Here is a 23,568-nt window from a genome sequence, read left to right as displayed (position 1 = left end):
GTTTGGATTATTTGATTATAATGGAGTCTATGGGAGGCGACCTTTCCGTAATTTGGAACATATAAATCCCAAAGGTGCACTCCGTTTACTATAGAGATACCCAGGTACCTGCAAAAATAAAACAGGTATGCATGAGAGGGATAGCAACACTCATGGGATTGTTCTCTATGCAAAAAAAAAAAAAAAAAAAAAAAAAAAGATTATTTATTGAACTTAACATTTCGATCCCTCACGGGATCTTCGTCAGGAGAATACAAACAAACCCTATATACCCTAGTAGTTTCTGGTGCAGTGAAGATGTAAAACATCCCAGATTGTCTCAATAAAGAACCAACAAATATAAACACTACATACATGTGGAGCTCTTGTTTTATTACACAGTTACCATTTCAGAGAAAGATACTGATAAAGTAAAATGCATGCATTATGGAACCTGAACAGCAGAAAATGTCCCTTGAAATCTGTGAGCTGAATGGACTGATTAGACAGAGGGGGTAGAGTATAGATATTTTACTCTGTGCTCCACAGAGTACACCATACATATTCAAGATGCTAAAACGGACATCTGGTCAGAGATGGGTTCATCCTCCAATTCCAAATGAAAAAAAAAAAAAAAAAAGATTATTGTGTCATTTGAACCTCCATAGATTGGGCTGTCCAGTCTGGGGCTGTCTGGCTGATCTTTTCCAACAGGTTATTGACTTGAAAACACAATGACTGTATCTGCTTATCCCATGTTGGTAATGCTTCTCGTGCTAAAAAAGAGAATATATCTCATTTAAAATAAGGAAAAGTGTTTGTGTTTCATTTAGACAGTTGTGAATTTTGATTATTATAATTACTGGAGCATTAATAATGTCAGGGCCATGTGATTTAGTATATATAGATCTATAGAAGATCAGACGGATATAAAATTGCTTACAAAAGAGTGAGCTTGTTATATTTGGAGACAGTTATACGTCAATGCGAACAGTGTTACACCAAAAAATAAATAAAACATTTAAAGGGGAACTAAAGCCTACAATAGAATAATGCTAGAAATGCTGCATTTTGTATATTAAACATAAACTTACTGCACCAGAAGCCCAATTAAACAAATGATTTATGTTTTCAAAGTTGGCCACGGGGTGCTGTAATCTTGTAACTTTGTTAAACAAGAGCAAGACCACACACATCCTCAGTGTGGTCTGAGCTTCAGTTGGGAGGTTAAGCTTAGGGATCATCATAAATTATCAAAACAGTACAAGTCAAATATCTGCCATAGAAGCGGATATAGCAAGACTGTTTAATAATCACAATATACAGACTGCACTGGGTCTGCGGATACGAATATCTACACGGTTGCCGGCTGCTCTACAGGGAAACAAACAAAGCTGCATGAGTTCTGGGAAGTAAGGTGGGGGGGCTCCCCCTGCTGTTTGAAAATATGATCAGTTTCCTTGCAGAGCAGTTAGGGACTGCTATCTGCATCTGTCAGAGCAAGTAAAACTGAGGGGGAATGTCACTGCATAAAGTCAGGTTTCTTATAAAAACTGTACACATTTTTTAATAAAAGTATATTGGAGATAGATTTCTTTTTCATTAAAGAAAGTAAAAATGGGATTTTATTTTTTTGCCTTTACATCCCCTTTAAGGTAACCTAAAGGACACTGGACAACATGATAAAACATGTTTATATTGTGCAGCACTGGGCCCTGGGTTCAATCGCTGCCATGGGACTTTCTACAAGAGGTTTCCCCCAGACACTCTGGTTTCCTCCCACACTCCAAAAACATACAGGGAAGTCAATTGGTTTGTTTGTTATAGGGATTTTGGAGGGAATGTAATAAAAGTCGGTAACGGAAAAACTATTTGCAATGCAAAAAAAGCTATGCCTTTGCGCGAACAACTTTTCCTTTGTATGAATTTAATATAGTTTTTGCAAACCTGGAAACTGTTTTGCAAATTTTATAGTTTGCGCCAATGCACAGAGAATGTAATAGCAACTGTTTCAGCAAAAAGTTCTGTGTTTGCTCCAAAAGCACTTCTTAAAAGTGTGCACTTAAAATTCACAATGCATTAACAGTTTAAGAAAGAATATTACATAGCGAAATGCTAATTTTCTTTTTCATGAACATTTTTTCTCTCTTTGCGACTTTTATTACATTCCCCCATTTGGCAGCTAAGATTTTATTTAATAAAGATGACAGATTGTGGATAACAATATTTGACAAGTTATCGTCCTATACATTAAGTGAAAACAACAATAAAGATTGCTTCTTCAAACTATTTCCGTGTCCCGTACTTTCTTGGTATGTGGCAGTTAAGATTTTTATTGAAGACCTGTGCCTGCGAAGTTGCCCCCAGTAGCTCTCTGTATTCTTTTCTGCTGATTCGCTGAACATGCTCTGTACTGCTGTCAAGCTTTGGGGCCAACTCACAATAAATCGTATATAAATATAATATGAATGTCACAATGCAAGGCTGATTAGTATTTAAATCAGATTCTCATTATAGGACAGCTCTGATGCAATTTTCATCAGAATTTAAAAATTCAGCCCTGTAGTATCATTTTATATGAATCCATACAAGCATAAATTTGAAGGCCTGAATCATAACTGTTATAAAGACGCTAAAACTATAGGCTGGTGCAGTGCATTCAGTATATAAAACATGTTATTTTTAAAGGTTTAGTTCTCCTTTAAGACATGTTAACTTTAAACATTGTGATTGGATTTTGCGGATTAGCCAATCTGTTAAATAAAACAAGTTAGCATTTTCTACACTGTGAGTAGATATGTGGATTCCCCTCTATAATGAGGGTAAGAGACTGGTGTCACATTGGAGCAAACAGAAGTGATTTGCTGAATAGCATCCACAAGGTTAATTTTGTTGCTACCATGCCACATGTGTAGAATAGGAGGAGCCTCTGTATCTGTACATTTTTAAGCGTTTTAATGATCATCCTTTTAAACATTTAATCTGATATTTGCAATATTTAGAAGAATATTCCTGTGTGATAGAAAGTCTCTCACTTGCTCTCCCACTGTTTATTATACCATGGATGAGGAGGGTGGAAAATAAAAGCAGTACAACAGAACAAATCTAAGCCTTGGGTTGTTAATAGCAATCTGGGCCATTGGCTTTGGTGGGATGCTGGAAGTTAAATTCACTACTTACTTTCAAAATGAACAATCCCATCAATCTGGTCAATGAATCCATTCATTCGTCCCTCTGTAATCATCTGAGAAGCTATTTTTTCTGCCTGTAAAATGATTGAGTATTTAATATAGTCTTTACACATGCAGTACGACATTAAAGAGGTAGTTTACAGTGGTAGCATAAAATGTTTAGTCTAAAGCAGAGCTGTACAACTTCTGTGGTATCAGAGGCTGGAATTTTTCTGGTCTAAGTGGTAGAGGACTGAGTTGACCACTCCCCTTTTTAAACCACACCCATGTTACCACAATAAATTTTAAGACCATATCCACATTAATTATGGTAGCACACCAAAAAAAAAAAAATGATTGGTGCTCACTACAGGGATATTGCTCATATGTTAAGTTAAAAATTTGTCATACCCTTAAATCAATATGCCTCCTCCTCCCCTGTGGATAACACAGCACCCCTCCCAGCACATGTTTAAACAACTTAGGGGCCCCAACAACAATTTCCAAATGCTAACAAAGCCTCAGAACAAACCCTTCGAGACTCAAGTCCCACAGGTAACACAAGGCAGGCAGAGTATGTCAAACACAAGGAGCATAGGGCAGGCAGAGTATGGAACAGACGAGTGAACAATTACAGGTGATAGAAAAAGGATTATCTTTTGGATTGACTGCAAAACCAGATTTTTCAAAATTAAATTTAGAACTGTATTGTTTTTTTAGAACTATAAAATTGAAGGTGCAATTTAATGCTAATCAAGGACTGACTGAAGCAGACACTATTGGTACTTATACAGGGGCTTTCCTGGGTTTGAGGGCACCTAGCCAGTATATTCCTACAATGGACAATGTATTTATTGAGGCATTTGTCAATTATGTTAATAGAGAGGTTGTCGAGCTGGAGAAAAAATATAGGAGGGGGGAGTATTATTTAGCTCAGCATAACTTAACTCGTGAACAATATAAAGCCTTACAGGATCTTATGGGGGCTGAAACGGTGGTAATTAAATTAGCCGACAACGGGTGAGCACTGGTGATCATGGATAAAGTGCTTTATATAGAATAAATTTATCGTCAATTGCTGGATACAGCTACATACAAAATCCTAGACACCAGTCCTCTCCCAGTGATTCAATCTAAAATCAATGAATTGGTTAAGGGTGTACTCGAATTGAGAATAATTGATGGACCTCTGGCAAAATACCTAGAGGTGGTTCATCCGGTATTTTATGTTTTGCCTAAAATACATAAAAGACAATCCCCTAGGCGTCCGATTGTTTCCTGCGTGGGTTCAGTTTTAACACAACTCTCCATTTTTGTAAATCAGATAATTAATCCCTTTACACAAATCATATATAAAAGGATACTGGTGATTTCTTATTAAAGATACAGGAGTTGGGGGATATGCAGGCAGAGATGCTATTGGTTATGCTTGATATGGAGAGCCTCTACACCTCCATCCCACATGATGGAGGTGTTAAGGTTGTCCGTATCAAGCTGAACCAAGATCCAGCAATGGGTAATGCTCAAAACAAGTTTGTTTTACAGTGTTTGAAGGTGTTGCTTTATAATAACCTCTCTCTCTTTTAGGACAGGTACTATTTGCAAATACGGGGTATGGCAATGGAGTATTGCCTTAGATGGTTCCACTTTATTGAGGACGTGTTCGCATTATGGACGGGGCCACAATGGACCCTTAAGGAGTTTATACAGAATATAAATTCTTCATTACCATGTATAAAATCTACGGTTCATGCCAGTCAGGATGACATCTCCTTCCTTGACACAAAGGTTTCAAGGTAGGGCTTTCTCAACAGATCTATGTGAAGCCCACCGCCAAGAATATTTTGCTGCACTTTGACTCCTTCCACCCAATGCAGGTTAACAAATCATTGCCAAAATCACAATTTAGCAGAGTGAAATGTATTGTAGGTGATGAACAACTGCTGGGTGGAAGGTTAGACAAGATGCAGGAAAGGTTTAGAGAGAGTATCCTAAACTTTTACAATAACAACGGGAGGAGATAGAGAAAGCAGATATGGTAACGACAAAAGAGACAAATGGATTGTCTCCAGATTTAATGTCTTGAGCCACCTGGTGGCTGACATTACTAGGAGTGTGAGGGATGGCATACCTGGGGTAACTTGATTTGAGACACGATCAGCGATGTCATACCAGAGGAACAAAACGACTTGTTCAATGTTAACATAATCTGATTTAGGGACGGAAAAAAAAGTAGAGTGTTTTGGGTCCGGTCAAGCATGTTTGGGGTGCAGCTGCTGCTCAAACTGCCAGAAAGGGGATGTAGTATATCATCCGCAGATGGGCACACCTATAAAAATTCGGTGATATTACGCTTGTGCAACAACTTTTGCCATTTATGTTGTAAAATGCCCTAGCGGATTACTTTACGTAGGCCAGACAAGTTGCTCAGTCAGAGAGCGAATAAAAGAACAAAAGTCAGCCATAAGGACAAAGAAAGTTGAGCAGGCAGTTGCTTCCCACTTTGTGGAAATGTGCCGTGGGGTACAGCAGCTAAAATATCAGGTTGTGGACAATGTACCAAAGATGTGACGTGGGGGAAACCGGACCAAAGCATTTCTGAGAAAGGAAGCCATGTGAACCAGGAGACTAGAAACTCTCACTCCCCAGGGAAAACAATTTGAAAGCGATTTTCCTGGTTTAAATTGATTTTTATTTTTGTGTCTTGTAGATATTTTAGGATTATGAGCTAACGTTTGGTTGTGTAACCAGTTAAGAGTTAACGGGATATCACCATGTGACATTGTAACAAATTTGTAACGATAATGCCAGTAATCAATATGTTTGTCTATAAAAGGATTTGATGGTCTAGGGTTTGGTAAGCTTGATAAAAGGCTGTTAGCGTGAAATGTCGTTTATCCAGGTCCTGCGAAGTGTTCCAAATAAAAGCATTTTTATTCTACAATATTTGTGGTGCTGTACTTCATGAATTCAGCAATAGGTGTTACATGTGTGAACAATGCAGGAGAGATTAGACGTGTGAGGCCGACAGTCTGAATTTGAGGTATAAACAATACAGGAGCCAGTTAATACCTTTTAAAATGTATACAAGGTAAGCAGTCACATCAGGCAAACTTTAATGTGGGAGGCCACACAAAGGGGGGATTCGGCCCGCGGGTCACCAGTTGGACAGCGCTGGTCTAAAGAATCGATTAGGCTAGCAAATAAAAGTTTGGCACACATCTAGAAGCCTACACAATGGCATGGACATTATGTAGATGATTATGTAGCACTGGGGGCACAAGCACACAAGGCAATTCCAAATGTTTTGTCACCCATCCAATTATTAAATTTCCCCCAACTCAATTATTTGGCAATCAACTGAAAGATTATCATACGTACATTTCAAATTGGTATCGCCACTAAGTACCATTTATAAGGATATAAATTTACATTATAGGTAACACATCTCTCTTGTACAATGTATGTATACAATATATCCATATAAATGGTGCTTAAAGTAAAAACCGGTGCTTAGTGATGTATTTTATGACACAACACACAATGTACCCTTTCATCTTGTGCCTTTATATGGTCAACTATGTAGTTAACTGCTCAGTAAATTATAATTATTCCCTATCCTTATGTCAAAATAAGAAGTCAGTGAAGAATTCAGTAACAATATTTATGACTTAGGCCACAAGCTGACTTTATGGGGTATATTTATCAAAGAGTGAAGTTAGAGATAACCACAGTCCACTAGAGTAAAATGCCGCCTCTCTCCATTAATTTTTTATGGGATTTTTAAAGGTGTATTTATCAAAGGGTGAAAGTTCACCCTTTGATAAATACTCCTTTAAAAATCCCATAGAGATTACCACAGTCCGCTACAGTGAAATACCGCCTCTTTCCATTAATTTCTAACTTCACTCTCTATGATAAATATACCCCTATGTGGTTGATGGAGTTCCAAAGTGAATTTTAATATCCTTATATACTGTAGCCATTGATATTGTGCTTGTCCAAGAAGCCACTTTTAATAGAGACTTCCATCACAAAATTGCCTGGCAGGGTATTACACAGCCTCACTGTGAAGAAGCATTTGGGCTGCTTCAACTGGAAATTCTGTTCAAGTCTAAAGGGTGATCTCTTGTTCTTTTCTAGGTTTAATATTGCTTTATCTGTCATATTCTTAATCCACTGCAATGTTACAATGTATTGTGTATAGGATGTTATTTTGCAACAATATGTACGGATTTTCTTCCAAGTTGCAAACCTATTGCGAAGAACATATGCTCTGGGAATAATAAAGTTGTTAGAATTGGAACCACATGGAAGTAAGGATACCACTCATTGGAAGAAGCCAGTTGGTGAAACGCGTCAGCGCTGACACAGGAGTGTGGAAGCAGCAGCCGGAGACCCGAGGCAAGCGTGTTGGACTAAGAGACGCTAAAAAGACTCGAAACAATAAATGAACGTGCTGCACTATTTTTAAAGCGATTTTACTGAAGAAACTTTTGTGAGTGTATTCTTATTCATTTATTAAAATTGTATAAACGCTTCCACACATGCCGCTTCATTTTACCCACTAAGGATATAAGAAGATTTGAAGTGAACCGGAACACTTACCATTATCAACAATTTTATTAACTTACTTCTTGTAAGTATGATCGCCTGCCAAATACACTAGGAACCGGAGTGTGGGCTCTTGTTAAACTAAAACTAGACGCCACGGGTGCAAATCCAATAATTTATAAGTACAAAAATACCCTCTGATGTTAGGGAATTGTATCTCACAGGATGAATATGTTCTAAGGTGGCACGAAGCAATCGATTATAACCACGAACACTTGGTTGTTATTAAGTGCATAAAAATCACTTAGTGTGCATGTGCAATAACTTAATAAATAAATAATATAGTGTAGTATTTAAATTGTTTTTTTTTTCTTCCCCCTCAATGACCTATGGTCTTTGAGATATACAGCAATCTATTTGTGGAAAGTTGTCTTTTTGAGGGTGGAGGAGAGCCCTTTTTTGATTGCTGGATTAAGGTGACACCGTTTGTTTTAGAGGATCAATTATTTGTAACCAAGGAATTATATACACAGGAGTGAAATCTAAAGAAGGTTACCTTAGCAGCTGGAATTTCTAATAAAGCTCCAAGTTCCTCAAATGTAATATTATTGTAAAGCTTGCTTGCTGATAACAAGTTGTGCTCAATCACAGCTCTGTCCAATATACTCGAACCTTAAAATAAAAACCTTTGTTAATACAGTGGCATTGTATCTAAAGAAGCGATAGAGGAAAGGAGTAAAACCCTAAATAAAGCATTCAGAGAAGTCCAATTTGATCAAGCAATTAGTTAGAAGTATGCCTCTTAGAGCACACTTACAGAATATTTGTGCCTCCTGGGTTGCTACTGGTTTTCCTGATCAGAAATTCAGCTCTCCGTGCAGACAGCAGTGTCAGGAGGTGCTTACTGGCGCTCTCTGTATGGAGGTGCTTCCTGATGCTCTGTAGCTTGCATCTCTGATTGACCAATGCAGTCATAGCTATATCAGTTAAAGGAGCCGTCTCCTGTGCTGGGTGCTGTATGGTGCATTGTAAATGATCCCTCCTGTCTTACCATCCACACTGTTCACATGTGAACAAATCCCTATGCTGCACGTACTACTACAGCTTTTTCAGTGTTAAAGAGTAGTTTAGATGTGTCTACCTTATTATGATAATAGTGTCCCATTTTGTTTCTTTCTTTTCCTTTTGTCTTTCTATTTAGGAAACTCTGTACTAGATACTTATTGGTAAATACCTGATTTTTAAATTACGGTTATTCTTACCATCTCCAGTTGTAGCTTTTTGATGCGGCATGAGCATAGCAGCAAACTCCTGAAGCTGATTTCCCCTTATGATCCTATCCAGGTACATCTTCTCCAGGATTCCATAGGCAGCCAGCTGCTGGCATCGCTCATCCTTAAACAAAGTAGCCAGCATACGAGAACGCTGTTGACCTACAAATGTAAAAATGTTTAAATATGCAGGAAAAAAACATGGAACAGAACATTTTGAAGCGGATTGCAGATTACTGAATTCTTATCAAATGTTAAAAGCATGCATCTTTCTACCAGTTTCTATACAGCAAAGCAAGTTTTATACTATTAGAATGAGGTGTTGTATTTATTACTGCAGCTTTCCTTTCCAACCATGTCTTTGTACCATAAAGCAAAATGCATTAAAAAAAATAAAAATAAACTATCCAATGGCATACCTACCCAAATTCTTGTATATCTTTCACAGTTCACTAAGGCTCATACCCACAAAATTGACACTAGAAATTTGAGTCTGCAAATTTAAGTTGTATGTAACTACAAAGTCCCTAGGTTTGCTAAGGCAAAACTCACAACTTCAGTAGAGGATGGAGGCCTGGGTCTGCCCGACCTATACCAATATCATACAGCCTCTAAATTGTACTACCTCCCCTGGTGGTTCAACCACTTATCCGAATAACCCCAATATGGCTCTGCAAGCATCCATTGTGGGTTCCATAGCAACTTTACAATATACCACATACAGGAAAAAAAATATGACCTTGGTTTTGACCATCCAGTATTGATGGACACACATAGGGGCATATTCATCACAGAGTGAATTTAGACATCCAACAACAGTGAAATTCTGCCACTCTCCATTCATTTCTGTGGGACTTATAAAAGAGTATTTATCAATGGGTGAAAGTGAAACTGGTGGAATTTCACTCTAGTGGACTGTTGGATGTCTAACTTCACTCTTTGATAAATATGCCCCATAGCTCTAAAAAAGGCTACATTGAACCCATCCCTATCCTCACAATGTCTCCCCCTCTGGGCCAACTCCTATCTAGACCACTTTTCAGAATTCCTGAAATACGAACAATGGCCAGACTATGCAATCAAAGCTCTAAAATACCTATTGCATGACAGTACCTTTAAAAGCTATGACCAATTCAATTTAGCCAAACCTGAAAACCCACCAAAATATTTTGCCTATCTGTAACTACAGCATTTCAGCAACAATTCCAGCAACTGCAGCTAAATTATGTACCAACTGGGGTAGAGGGAATTCTCTGCATCGTTGATCAGCGCAAGTTGGTGACTAGACTATACCGGAGTCTAATTGCAATGAAACCCCCCCCCTTACAGTTTATAATCTTTATAATCTTACATCAAATATACTACTCACCTGAGTGATTAGCCAAATTTCAACAAGGGAACATGGTAAACTGTCCATGATGCCAGGAACCTTTATGCTTGATAAAGGGGGTCACCCCGAAACGTTGCATGCTGCAATTCACTTAATAAATTAGCAAGGTTTAACCTGCTAGCAGTACCTGTGTGCCAGTGAATTCTTTTGGAGCCAGGAACCCAGAGCCACATTCTTTCACATAATATGGTCATGCCCTAACATCCAACACTATTGGACAACTGGAGGAAAATTGTGCGTGAACTACAATCTAATCTTGATTTCCCTCAAGTTGTTTCCCCTGAGGTTTGCCTGATGGGAAATATTGAGGACATTGTTCCCCATAACAATCAAAGAGCTATGTTCAGCACACTTCTAGATTATGCACAAAAACCAAGTCAGGAAGTGGCTCTAACGGATTCTATGTGCAATCTAACACTTCGCAAACACTTAAGGAATTCAGGAAATCAGTAGCAACAGTACTGCCTCTTTTTAAACTTACATACTGGTCTAGAGGCTGCCCCCAGAAGTATGAAAGTATTTGCCAAACAGGGAAGATGCCTACACAACAGGTTCAAGAGATCGTAAACCCTAACATTCGCACCCCCACTGAGATAAATATGTGGTTAAACAAACAGTGAATGCGACTTTACCTAGACCCTGAATTTATGCTAACTTGCCAATCTGTACTTCATGATATGTAATAACATTGCCTATTATACTCTTTACTTAAGCTTGCATCAAAAGAAAGAGGAGAGATACACACGGTTACTCCAAAGGTGAGCAACAGAACAATGAATTACGTCTGAATCTGATTATGAAGTCTACAACCATTTACAGTGGTAAACATAGAGGTAGTGAACACTCCTGTAGGCATAACTGCTGTTTGACCGTTACATTTGGACAAAGGCTAGAAAATCTGATTGCTGGAATTAGATGATATTAAGGAAAATATAATGGAAAAAAACTCAAAGAACTTTTGTACCTAGATAAAAGTCTAGCTATTTTATATCAGCAAATTCTTTGAAACTAAGTTAGTAGCTGTTGGAAGAGAAATGAGAAGCGTATTTGGAGGAGCTAGGTAGCTGCAGATAGATAGGCTGCAATTACCTGCAGAAGCTAGTATAGTGCAGTGTAGTGCATGTTTTAACGCCTCCATCCTCTCAGTTTCATGCACTATGGTTTTGTATGACAGCTCATTGTATCGCTGAGCAGCCTCTATAAATTTTCTCTTGTAGTCAAGCACACGGGCATAGCACACCTAGAAAGAAAGAGCATAGTTAATAATTGGTCCGGAGAGAAAATGTACACTAAAAGCTGATTACAACTGCGATCATCACAGAAAGATATCAAATAAGGAAGATGATTTTGATATTTATGACTCAATGTCAACTGGGTTAAATGTACAACTTTTTATGTAATCCAAAGCAGCATGAGACTCTTGTCATTATATGCAATAACATAAGCAAGGATTATGAAGGTTTATAATGGAATTAAATCTGATACTGCATATATATACTAGTCTCAAGGGCAGACAATTTGTACCTACAAATGCAACTCCTGATGCTATACAAATTCTGATCTGTACAAAAACAAATTTTATTTTTATGAATTTTCTATGCCCAAGGTTGGAAAGATACATTAGTAACCCTAAATCAGTTTCTTCTATTTTATACATGGTTTTCTATGTGGTTCACAAAGATTTCATTCACATAGAGGTATAAAGACCACTATTACCTTTTTAATGGTTAAATGTTTGAATCAATGAACATTACGACGGGGAATTCTTTATTCCACGATTCAGTGTGCAGCATCCTTCAAATTTGCGCTGCATTACTCCTACATATATCATCGCTATGGGCAGATTCATCAAAGTTCGAATTTCAAATTGATGTGAAATTTATTGTACTTAAATTCAAATGTACTCAACTCAAATGGGAGGCTATTTATGAAAAAATTTGAACATCTAAAATATGATCGAATGGGAAGGACCCGAGAATTCAAATTGTATTTGAATTGAATACGAACAATACTCTAATCAAATTTTCCTCCAAAAAAACTTGAATCTCAGGAAAGCTATTAACATCTTCAAATGGGTCAACGGACCTCTGCCATTGACTTGAAGGAATTCGGCAGGTTTTAGGTGGTTGAATATTCGAATTAGAACCGTTTCCATGGTCGAGGTATAATAAATCACACATTTGAATTTACGTGAGTTGGTGTTTTTAAATTCAAATTTGTGAGTTCTAACACAAAAAAAATTTAAAAATTCAAATTTGAATTTACCATTTCGAACCTTAGTAAATCTGCCCCTTTCTGTCCTTGCACATGTTATCACAAACTAGATCCAACTTTTTTCACATACATTTCAAACAAATCCAATGCATAAAAACTGCACAAATATTTTTAATGTGTTCCCATCCTGCATACCTTCTCTGAACACAAAGTTCTAACTGATTAGCTTCAGCCTCTTAATCCAATGTAATGATCATATTTCAGTCAAACATGGGGGTTATTTATTAAACTCCGAATGCCAAATGTTTTTTTAATATAAAATCCAAATTTTTAGTGGAAAATAACCCCAGAAATGTTTTGGTATTTATTATACCCAGAGGATGGAAAAAGTCAGGTTGCATATCAGTCAATGGGAGTCCCAAAGATATCTGCGCTGGGTTGCTGGGTTTCGTGGAATAATTTTGTGTTTTTCGGGCACAAATTTAAAAAAAAAAAAAAAAAAAAAAAAAAAAATCAGTTTTTGGGTGAAAATATTCCTAATCGATGTGTTATTTTCACGTTTTTTCCACACAGAAAATTTTCGGGAAAATGTATTGATAAATAAGGTGGAAAAACCCATGTGGATTTGGACAGAGTATTTTTCAGAAAACAACAAGATAAATTCGGACTTTGATAAATGGGCCTCTTGGTATGCAGGTATAAGCCGTTATTGTGCATTTATAGCTAATATAGACAGTGATGTATCTTAAAAATCCTTACATTATAATCTTTTCTAAAACAAAATCACCTTATAATGGATTTGAAGCTTTTCATTGGTTGACTCATTCTGCAAAAGAGACGCTCTGTTAATGTAGGCTTCTGCCTGTACTGGGTCATCATCTTCCAAGTACAGCCGGGCAATTTTCAAGTAGGTCTCTAATTTATAGTCTACGTTGTATTGTCTGTTGGACAAGAAAAAATGTTTATGTAACAAAACACATATGAAATATTCAACATCCAACCTGCAGTTACCAGGGCACCTGCCCCACTGCCAAACTCTACTATGGGAATAAGTCCGCTTTCACTAAGAGAGAGAAAATGGCACCCCTTTTAGACAGTTTAACTACTTCTTGGTAAGTATGACATACATACAACAATGAAAGAGAACAGCTTTTAATCCTGAAAAAAAGTTAAGGTGTCATGCGCCCGGTAATAATATGGGTTCCAGAACAGTAGAAATGGAGCAATGAGACAATGTAAAGCTGCCTTTTCTAAGGGCAAGGCCAGACATGGCTTTTTTACGTTGCGTTTTTAAAACTCAGTCGGGCGTAAATACGCCACTAAAACCACACGTGACCGTCAACATGCGTTTTTCAGCAAAGAGGTTTCTTTTCCCCACATGCACTTCTCATTGTTCTCGTTCCCCATAATTCCGCTGGCTGGCAATAGAAAAGCTATTTAGTAATAGAAAAACTATTTACATGCAAAATGGAGCAGGAATGATCGTCAATACACAACGTAATTACGTCAACGGACACAAAAATGTATTTGCAACATTTATCTTGCAAGAATTTGAACGCCATATTTAAAATATGCTGCGTATTTACGTAAAGTATGGTTTCAAACTTGCAGATCCCATAGAGTCTATTGATTTGGTAGTTTCTTGACGTATTGGCATTTCTGCTAAAAAACGTCAATACTGGCGTCCCGTGGTAGATTTCAGCTTGCAAGCACCCTGTGAGAATTGCCATAGTGAGTCTTCCATTAGTTTCAGTGGTTGGGCAATTTATGCGTATTTATGCCAGACTAAGCTTTTTTAAAAGAAAACGTAAAAAAACGCCACGTCTGGCCTTGCCCTAAAAGATGAAGATGTTCTAAGTAAATGTATAGAAGTATATTAGACACTTTAACTTGGTCAGTCATTTTGATGGTAATAGCTTCCTGAACAACATGGTAACGTCTACCGAAAGGTTTTTATACAAGGTTACCATTCCATAATGTTCTTCTCTTTGCTGCACAACAAATAAAACTGCTTATGCTAATCACGGTCGCTAATCTCTTTACTCTTAGTAGAGATGTGGGGTGGTCATCAGCTATATTTTGGAGCAAAATTTATTAGCTGAAATCAAAATCTACAAAGTAGGGTCAGCTTTGCACTACAACAGAATTTTATCACATTACATGTTTCAAGAAAAAAAACCTAAATGACAGAGAAGTAAACACGAATTGTCAGCTTCTTTCTAAGAGCTACTTCCTCCGAGTGAAAGATGCCTGATTTGCTCCAATAAGAAAATATACTAATCCATTTCAATCACCTTCAAACCTTTTTATCTTTATACAGCTTTATAAATTTATAAAATAAAGGTTGAAAAGAGTCTAGTTTGCTTACTTTTGTCCTGTTTCTAAAGGTATCCCCACTAGCACTTGAGCAGCATTTCTCCAGTCCTCTTCTTTCTCATAAATGGATGCCAAATGCTGTCTGATTGATGCAACCTGTGGCAATTTAAAACAAACATTTTTACAACATTATAATTCAGAGATCAGATTCCTGAAAACATACAAAGTAATATAATGCCCTTACGTCGACATACACACATCTGATACATGGCTATAAAAACATTGCAATGGATTAAAGAAAGAAGAACAAGGAGAATTGGACCCATGTCTGTATCTGAACCAAGGGCTCCAGGTTGATAAAAAATGTGTGTCAAGGAGGTTATTTTATTCTGTTCTTAACTGGATCTAGTGGAATTTGCTTCATCTTCCTTGCTAATATTCTTTTAGCAGCTGTCATGGTGGCTGTAAATTGATGAATTGAGTATTATGCAGTTCCTTCATTATTTTCCCTAACAATTTTGGAACGGAGACTTCAAATATCGAATATATCATGTTAAAGATCTGTTAGAACATGTCTATCACATATGAAACATGGGGACTATTTCACCACAATCTTCAAAAACACAGAGTTATATTTATCAAAGGCTCCCCATAGGCTAACATTGGTGCTCGGTAGGTTTTAGGTTGCGAAGTAGATGGTCGAAGTTTTTTTTTTAAGAGACAGTACTAGTCAAACGATTTTTAGTTTGAATCGTTCGATTCGAAAGCGAAGTCGTAGTCGAAGTAGCCAAGAAAACCCTTTGAAATTCAAAGTATTTTTCATTCTAATCGAGCTAAGTAAATGTGCCCCATAATGTAGTACCTCAGAAGGGATTGCTTCAAAGATGCTGCTATAGAGGTAAGATACAGATTTTCACATTTTTGGTTAATGGAGATACCAGCTTTCAAAAATGATTCTAACTTGAAAACACTAGATATTTTTTACTCTAAGTTTATTGTTAAGACTTTAATGTGAGAAAGGAGCTAGTATCTAGAACAACCACGACATTACCAGTGGCTATATTTCCTGGAGCATACACACCCTCTGGAAGGTGGATAACCTATATCAAAAAATATATATTCCTGTAGAGGCCATTGTTTATCTTCCTAAGTAAGAATTTAACCCGTTGTATTCTACAGATGGATATTTTATTTTGCTGCAGCTTACTTATATATGCAGTAGTAGATTTTTTTTAAGCAAACATGCATTTCTTTTACCGTTGCAGGGTAACAGTAAATTATATTTAAACGCATATAACACACAAATTTTTGGGTTTTGCTATTCCTTTTTACATATATTTTCCTTTTGTAGATGTCAAAAATATCCTGCTTCTGGATCCAAATCAAGAACCATTAAGATTATATTTCGAACCTGTATTTGAAAACAGGGGTACTTAAATATCGCTCTTGGGGATAATCAATAAGTGCTCAGTCTCCCTTATGTACTTGCGGTAAGGTGCCTAGTGCCAGCATGGAAAGATGTTATGACCCTGGTAAAATATTACTTTACTACAATATTAGCTAAAGTGCGAACAGGGGGCTTTAAACTGTGAGTGTCTCTTGACGATTGAGTAAATTGTATTAGCTGATTAGCGCTTTAAAAACCTATATGACTGAGGACAATTTTGAACTGCACAAAACAGATTAATCTACAAAACAATATCATTTTCTGTACAACTGCAACGACCCCTAGCCTTTTTTCATACTGACCATGGAATAGATTTGTGTCCAGATGTACCAAATTTTATTGGCATATCTAGCATAAATGAACCTTACTGGAAAGATATAAAAATGCACTTCCTAAGGTGCCTTCTTTAGGTGCTATGTCTAAACATGTGGCATCAATTTCCTAATGTACTAGTTTCTTATTTATTCTATAACCATAAGTCAGATTGGATTTAAACTGATTTTATTTGAAAAAGTACAGGAGTGGGATCCGTTATCTGGAAACCAGTTATCCAGAAAAGCTCTAAATTAATTCCTTTTTTCTCTGTAGTAAAACACTACCTTGTAATTAATCCCAACTAAGATACAATTAATCCTTATTGGAAGCAAAACAATCCTATTTCGTTTATTTAATATTTAAACTATTTTTAAGTAGCCTAAGGGTATGGAGATTCAAGTTACAGAAAGATCCCTTATCTGAAAAATCCCAGGTCCCAAGCATTCTGGATAACAGGCCCTATACCGTTATTATACACAATTACAGTTTTTTTAAAATCCACATTCCAGTAGAAGGAAAGGAAAATGTTGTTACCTTGATTTACCTTATTGACCTTGGTTTTCAGTTTTCGATCTATTTAGTGCAACATATCACACAAATCCAAAGATATAAAGATATTTCTTAACTAAATAAAAGAGTATGTATGGCACAAGTTCTATCCAGGTAACTAATTGGGAAAAGGGGGTATAGTGTCCCATTTAAGATACTGCATTACTTAATGCTAGACTTCCCCTCTGACCTGTTCTTCAAAAGAAATAACTCTTGGCTGGATCTTCTCCAGGGTGAAGTGGTAGATTTCCTTAGCTATGCCATCAGGCAGACTGGGGAGGAGGGTGCAGAAATCAGTGAGTAGCTGACGTGAAATCACCAAACTGACATTTTCATTTACCACTGCAAAACAAATATCACTTATTTTATTAAAGATATAGTAGGAAAAATTGTACAGGAACAGCAAGGGGCATATTTATTATGCTGTGTAAAAAAACAGTGGGATAATACACCACACATTGGCAGGCTTTGCTGCAAAAAAATAAAAAAAAAACCTGTTAAATCTTTACTCGTTTTTTTCTTAGAGAGACTTCCGACTGAAAGGAGAAGGAAAGGTTAAAACTAAGTAAGCCTTATCAGAAAGGTCCATCTAAATATACCAGTAAACCTCCAAAGTAATGCTGCTCTGAGTCCCCTGTCAAAAGAAACACTGCATTTCTTTCCTTCTATTGTGTACACATGGGCTTCTGTATCAGACTTCCTGCCTTCAGCTTAAACCTAATTGCCCTGGGCAAGAGCATGCTCAGTTTGCTCCTCTTCCCCGCCCTTCTCTGCTGTAATCTGAGCCCAGAGCAGGGAGAGACTCAGACAGGAAGTGATGTCACACCACGTTAATACTGCAGCTCCTATCCTAAACAAACAGAGAGTTTCTAGAGCTTCTTACTCAGGTTTGGTAAAACATTCTACAGAATAAATATAGCATTCTAGCTTGCACTATTGCAGCTAATCTATTGGCAATAAAATGCCTCTGTAGCTTTCCTTCTCCTTGAAGCAATGTAAAATAACAGCTGCAAATCTGGCATTTGAATGGGTAAAATTACACACACCTTACAAATTCACCAATTATTTTACACAACTTTTTCTGCAAATTTAGTTTTATACAGGATAATAAATATGCCCCATACAGTACATAAACCATCTTTGACATAACTGTTCAAACTAAATATTACTGAACTACAAACACCGCCATATTTTTAAAGGCTAAACCATGCTGAAAGCTTCATAAGTATAAGGACTAATTGAAATCACGGATTCTGGCAACCAAAAACATTATTTGACTCTTAATTATTTCTGAGAGTCTTCAATAGTTATTATCTTTCTGTTGAGACTCGCTCCCATTTATCGTCAATTCTGACTTCCAAAATATCCAGTTGCAAGGTAAACAAGCCCATAAAAAACAAATCAATACGCAATGTTCCCTCTAATTTCTTCTTGGCTAAAATATTATTTTGTGTGCACATTTTAAACCTGTGTGTGCAAGTTAAAATAAATACAAAATTATGTACTTTTTGGCCTATTAAGGTACACTACCCCTTTACAGCAAGGCATACTTTGTGCTGCTTTCCAGAGCAAGGAGCCCAGGTTATTGCAAAATCCAAAGAATCAGAATCTGCCGGCCCTGTACACACTTGGCTTACTGACTATTCATGCAAGGTATAACTGTAGGCATTAATAACATTAAGGTCTAGCACTGCAGCATCCGAAAAATCTAATTTGGGAAGTGGCCTGTTGTTTGCACAAGCCACAAGTACAGTGAGCTAGTTCTGTTGGCAGTGTCTCTGCAATAACTAACTGCAAACTTGAATGATGAGCTGTTTGTGCACCATAGAGATGAAGGTATGCACCCTACAGGATAAGGAAAGTAATGTAAATGTGGGTTATAGTGTGTCAAATGTGTAGGGAATTGATGTCTTGAACTACAGTTTCCAACTAAGAGGTTGCATACCGCCTTGTTTAACATGGGTTCAATGAAGTAGGAATTGAGCTGAACATATATTGACCATAGCAATTTCCTTGTTTGTCTTGTTTATTTAAAAAAAAAAAAAAAACACATACATTTTTTGTGATTAAAACAATAGGCAAAAACTGTGTTCAGCACAAGGGGGGGTATAGATTACCATGATGTGGGACATACTATTTCTCATAAATGCGAGGCTTTGGATTTCCACTGCCTGCACCCACACCACTTGCACTCTAACAAAGACTAAGAGAATTACTGACCACATTTGCCTAATAAAGGTACCCTTTATACACCCAAAAATACAAACATACTGGCTTCAACAAAAGCTTTCAATGCTTCAAGTTGTTCTGGGCCATTGAGTTGAAGTGCTTTCTCTAATATTTGACGGTACCTATAAAACACGAAAGATAAAATAACCAATACTTCGATTTTAAAGAGATAATTCAGGAATTACAAAAAAAATTACATCTAAACATTTACAAAACCGTAGTAAATTATAATAATTATTTCTAAAATATACTTTAAGCTGCCTGGTGCAGCTACCCACACTAGGTGCTTATCCTGCCATTCCTTCCCACACTAACCCTCATATCTCACAGTTATATAAATATACTAATCTATGGACATACAGTTTAAAGAGGCTGTTAAACTTAAATTAACTTTTAGTATGATGTAGGGACTGATAATCTGAGACAATTTGCAATTGGTTTTCATTTTTCTATAATTTGTGGTTATTTAGCTTTTTATTCCACAGCTCTCTATTTTGCAATTTTAGCAGTCTGGTTGCTAGAGTCCTAATTACCATAGCAACCATGTGTTGATTTAAATAAGTGACTGGAATATGTATAGGAGAGGGTCTGAATAGAAAGATTAGTAATAAAAAGTAGCAATAATAATACATGTGTAGCCTTAAAGAGCAATTGATTTTAGATAGGATCAGTGCCCCCATTTTGAAAGCTAGAAACAGAAGGCGGCAAATAATTAAATGAAGACCAACTGAAAAGTTGCTTAGAATTGGCTATTCATACTAAAAGTTAACTTAAAGGTGAACTGCCCCTTTAAATCTACTTATCTTTGCATTTTTCTTGTTTGATCATTAGTTTTTTAATCAATAAAAAAAAATATTAAAAAGGAGAGGATAGAAAGCGTTATAAGGTTGTAAAGTAGAAGAAATATGAAAGAAGTTAAAGGATGACAGAAAGATAGATGAGGAGAAGGGTGTATGAAAGGCTAGAGAATGAATAAAGGCAAATAGTTGTGATGAGTAGGAGATACAGAATAATGAGCTGGGGGTCTGTACAGCCAGAAGTAGGTGAAATATGTGAGTTTAGTTTACACTTGGGATTTTTCCTTCATCTGGCTGCAGCAGAACTGCACTAAAGTCTAATCTGTATGGTAGATATTGATTATTGAACTGGAACAACTTTTAGTGTAAATCACAAGTAGCAGGCTCCTCATCAATTTAGAGAATTTCTTGACTAATATGGCTGTTATAATGCATGATCTGTTTTACAGAATTTATTCCCCATTTTTATCCACGCTACACGGGTTTGCTAATAAACAATACTTTGTGCCTATACATCACTCAACAACAGTTTAGAATCAGAAATACTGCTATACATTTTTTGACTGACTTTAAAACCACTTTGAGCGCTAACCCCAACAAGCGCCGAGAGTTTCCACAAGATAACGTAAATGTGTCCCAAGGATGCTGCTGGCAGCCAACTCACTTTCCGGCAAGATCCTTATGCGATCCGCTAGAATTCATCAATTGTGTAAGATCTTGTCTGACAGAGGCTGCCATCTTGCTGTCTGCACGAACACACAGTAACAACCCGGAACTGTTCCGCAGAATGATTCCGGCGACGCAGTCACGTCACCGCTTAGCATAGGAACCAGTTTATTATAGGCCAGGCGCTTAGACAGGAAGTGAAAGTGGTTGATATCTAAATATGGTAGCGGCTAGTTCCTATCCTCGGAAAGGACCTGACGTCACGGTCATGCGGTCTAATCATGTGACCCGCTCCACTGAGGTTTAATGAGCGGCAAATTCAAACATGGGAAAGTGGTAATGAGTTCTAGTGGCGGGCTGCGAATTCTTGACAGGACCTGCAACTAAATTCCCAGGGTTGCCAACTTGTATTGTAGGTTTAGTACAGGTTGCAACCTCTACCTCAGGTTTTGGGGCAGTTCATTGTGTCGCTGGATGTTTGTAGGGATTGAAGGGATCACTGCCTCTGAATTTCTGTGGGGTGAGGGGGGATCACAGTGAATTAATGTCAGGTAGACTTATGGTTGCCACCTGTTCAATTTTGACCCGAACAGTTCGGTTTTTTTAAGGCCTGTTCGGGTCTCAACTTTCTGTTCGGTTTTCAGCTTTATGAAACCCGAACAATAATCTGGCCCATAAAAAACATTTAAAATACTAAGATACTCAACTTATCATGGCTGTTGTTATCAAGTAAGTTAATTTCTTATTACGGAAAAAAAAAAAGAAAATCATCGTTACATAGCTGGGTTAAAAAAAAAGACCAATGTCCAATCAATCAAAAATAAGCATTTCTGTATTTCAGAGCTTTCTTGATAACCAATTTCTGTATAATGGATCCCAAAACATTCAGTAAACTGAACAGAAATTGAGCCATTTGCATCTAAGTGATGCGCTAACCCCACCCCGGCGTCATAACACCACTGACATCATTGTTCCTTCATCACGCCCACTCCATCATCACTGCCCCACCCCCAATGCTATCTGCCCCTCCCCCTGTTCGGATTTAGCCTCTGGCAAAGGTGGCAACCCTAGGTAGTCTGTATTCAATATTTAGACACCCAAATGCAGCTACAATATTGTTGTTGGAGCTGGGTTTTTTTTTTTACCATTACTCTCGCACAATTACGGTGCAACAATGGCAAGATAAAAATGAAAGGCAAGACATACTGACACAGCTATAATAATATTATATTCATTAACCATAAACAGCTTTGCTTTTCTGCCATGCCCTGAAAGTCTCCCTTAAAGGAGAATAATGCCCTGTGACCCGTCGGCGCCCATTCACAGCATTGTAATCCGATTGTTCGGCCCCAGGGCTGAATGTTCGGATTAACCCGATATCGTCCAGCTGTTAGTGGGCATATCGGGTTAAGATCGGCTTGTTTGGCGACCTCTTATAGTGTACGGCCACCTTTAGGGCTCTTACTGACGAGCGTTTTTACCTGCGCTCCCCTGTGTTCCGTTTTTCTGCATTCAGCCGCAGAGGAGCGCAGGACTAGACGCATTACATTTTTTCCAATGGGGCTGTACTCACACAGGCGCGTGTAGGCGCCGAACGCAGGTTGAGACGCAACATGCTGCATTTTTCCTGCGTTCGGCGCCTACACGCGCCTGTGTGAGTACAGCCCCATTGGAAAAAATGTAATGCGTCTATTCCTGCGCTCCCCTGCGGCTGAACGCAGAAAAACGGAACGCAGGGGAGCGCAAGTAAAAACGCTCGTCATTAAAGGAGAAGGAAAGTCAAAAATCAACCTAAGCTCTAAGTGTTGCCCATGATGAGTATATATGTTTAACCCCAAGCATTTCCTCATTAGTTTTTCCCTTAATCTTTTTGCTGCAATAGTTTTTTAAAAAAGATTAAACATGTATGTAACAGCATACCCTGTCTGATGTCCAGAAATCTGTCCAAATAGGGCACACGCATGCGCAGTTGTTACCAGCAGTGCCCTGAGCATGCGCACAAGAGTCTTTTGGCTTTCCTGTGCAGCAATGACGAATTGGTCACATGATGCAGCCGTTCGTTATTGCTGACCTCTGTGCCCCAGCCTAATTTTTTCTCACTCCAGCAGCTTCCCCCTTGCTAGGATACATGGGGAAGCTTTGAAGCTCCTGCGCTCGCTCTAGTTTTAATTAACAGTTTGTCAGCGAGCGCAGGAGCTGAGAAGGGGGAGTGTTAAACAAGCCAGCCAGCGATCGGGTCTGTCTGACTGAGGTCTGTAGTAATTCATAAAGTAACAGTTACAGCTTGTTACTTTAGCGCAGGTGTGACTCCTTGTTTGCAGTTGAATGCATTAAGCGCAGGGCGGAAATGATGCACCAATTCGAAAATGGCGGCGCCAAACAGCATATATACTGTTAGATCAGTGAAAGGTATTCATGGGCAATAAATTAGGAAGTTACAGATAGATAGAGATCAATTGTAGAGCTTGATACCCACCCTAATTCATTGTATTATCTCTACAATTGATCTCTATCTATCTGTAACTTCCTAATTTATTGCCCATGAATACCTTTCACTGATTTAACAGTATATATGCTGTGCCTTTCTAACTTTCATTTATATTTTTCCTTGGTGCTCCGAAAGCTTACAATGTATTCATCATCACTGCCCCAGTGATGATGAATACATCGG

The 23,568-nt window shown here is 37.7% G+C and overlaps 1 protein-coding gene across 2 annotated transcripts; it reads right to left on the bottom strand.

The window, feature by feature from the left end:
- Positions 1-351: 351 nt before the first annotated feature.
- On the bottom strand, positions 352-21,074 carry cops4.L (COP9 signalosome subunit 4 L homeolog). Of its 2 annotated transcripts, NM_001097829.1 has the most exon segments (10): positions 352-755; positions 3,160-3,244; positions 8,260-8,375; positions 8,966-9,136; positions 11,454-11,604; positions 13,366-13,519; positions 14,947-15,050; positions 17,396-17,547; positions 19,477-19,556; positions 20,896-21,074. In NM_001097829.1, coding segments are annotated over 10 exon segments (1,221 nt in total). In that variant the 5' UTR covers positions 20,970-21,074; the 3' UTR covers positions 352-621.
- Between the last annotated feature and the right edge of the window lie 2,494 nt (positions 21,075-23,568).

This window comes from Xenopus laevis, chromosome 1L (assembly GCF_017654675.1).
Source record: "Xenopus laevis strain J_2021 chromosome 1L, Xenopus_laevis_v10.1, whole genome shotgun sequence".
Lineage (NCBI taxonomy): Eukaryota > Metazoa > Chordata > Amphibia > Anura > Pipidae > Xenopus > Xenopus laevis.
The sequence above is the reverse complement of the archived record's forward strand: the minus strand, read 5'-3'. Positions and strand labels throughout refer to the sequence as shown.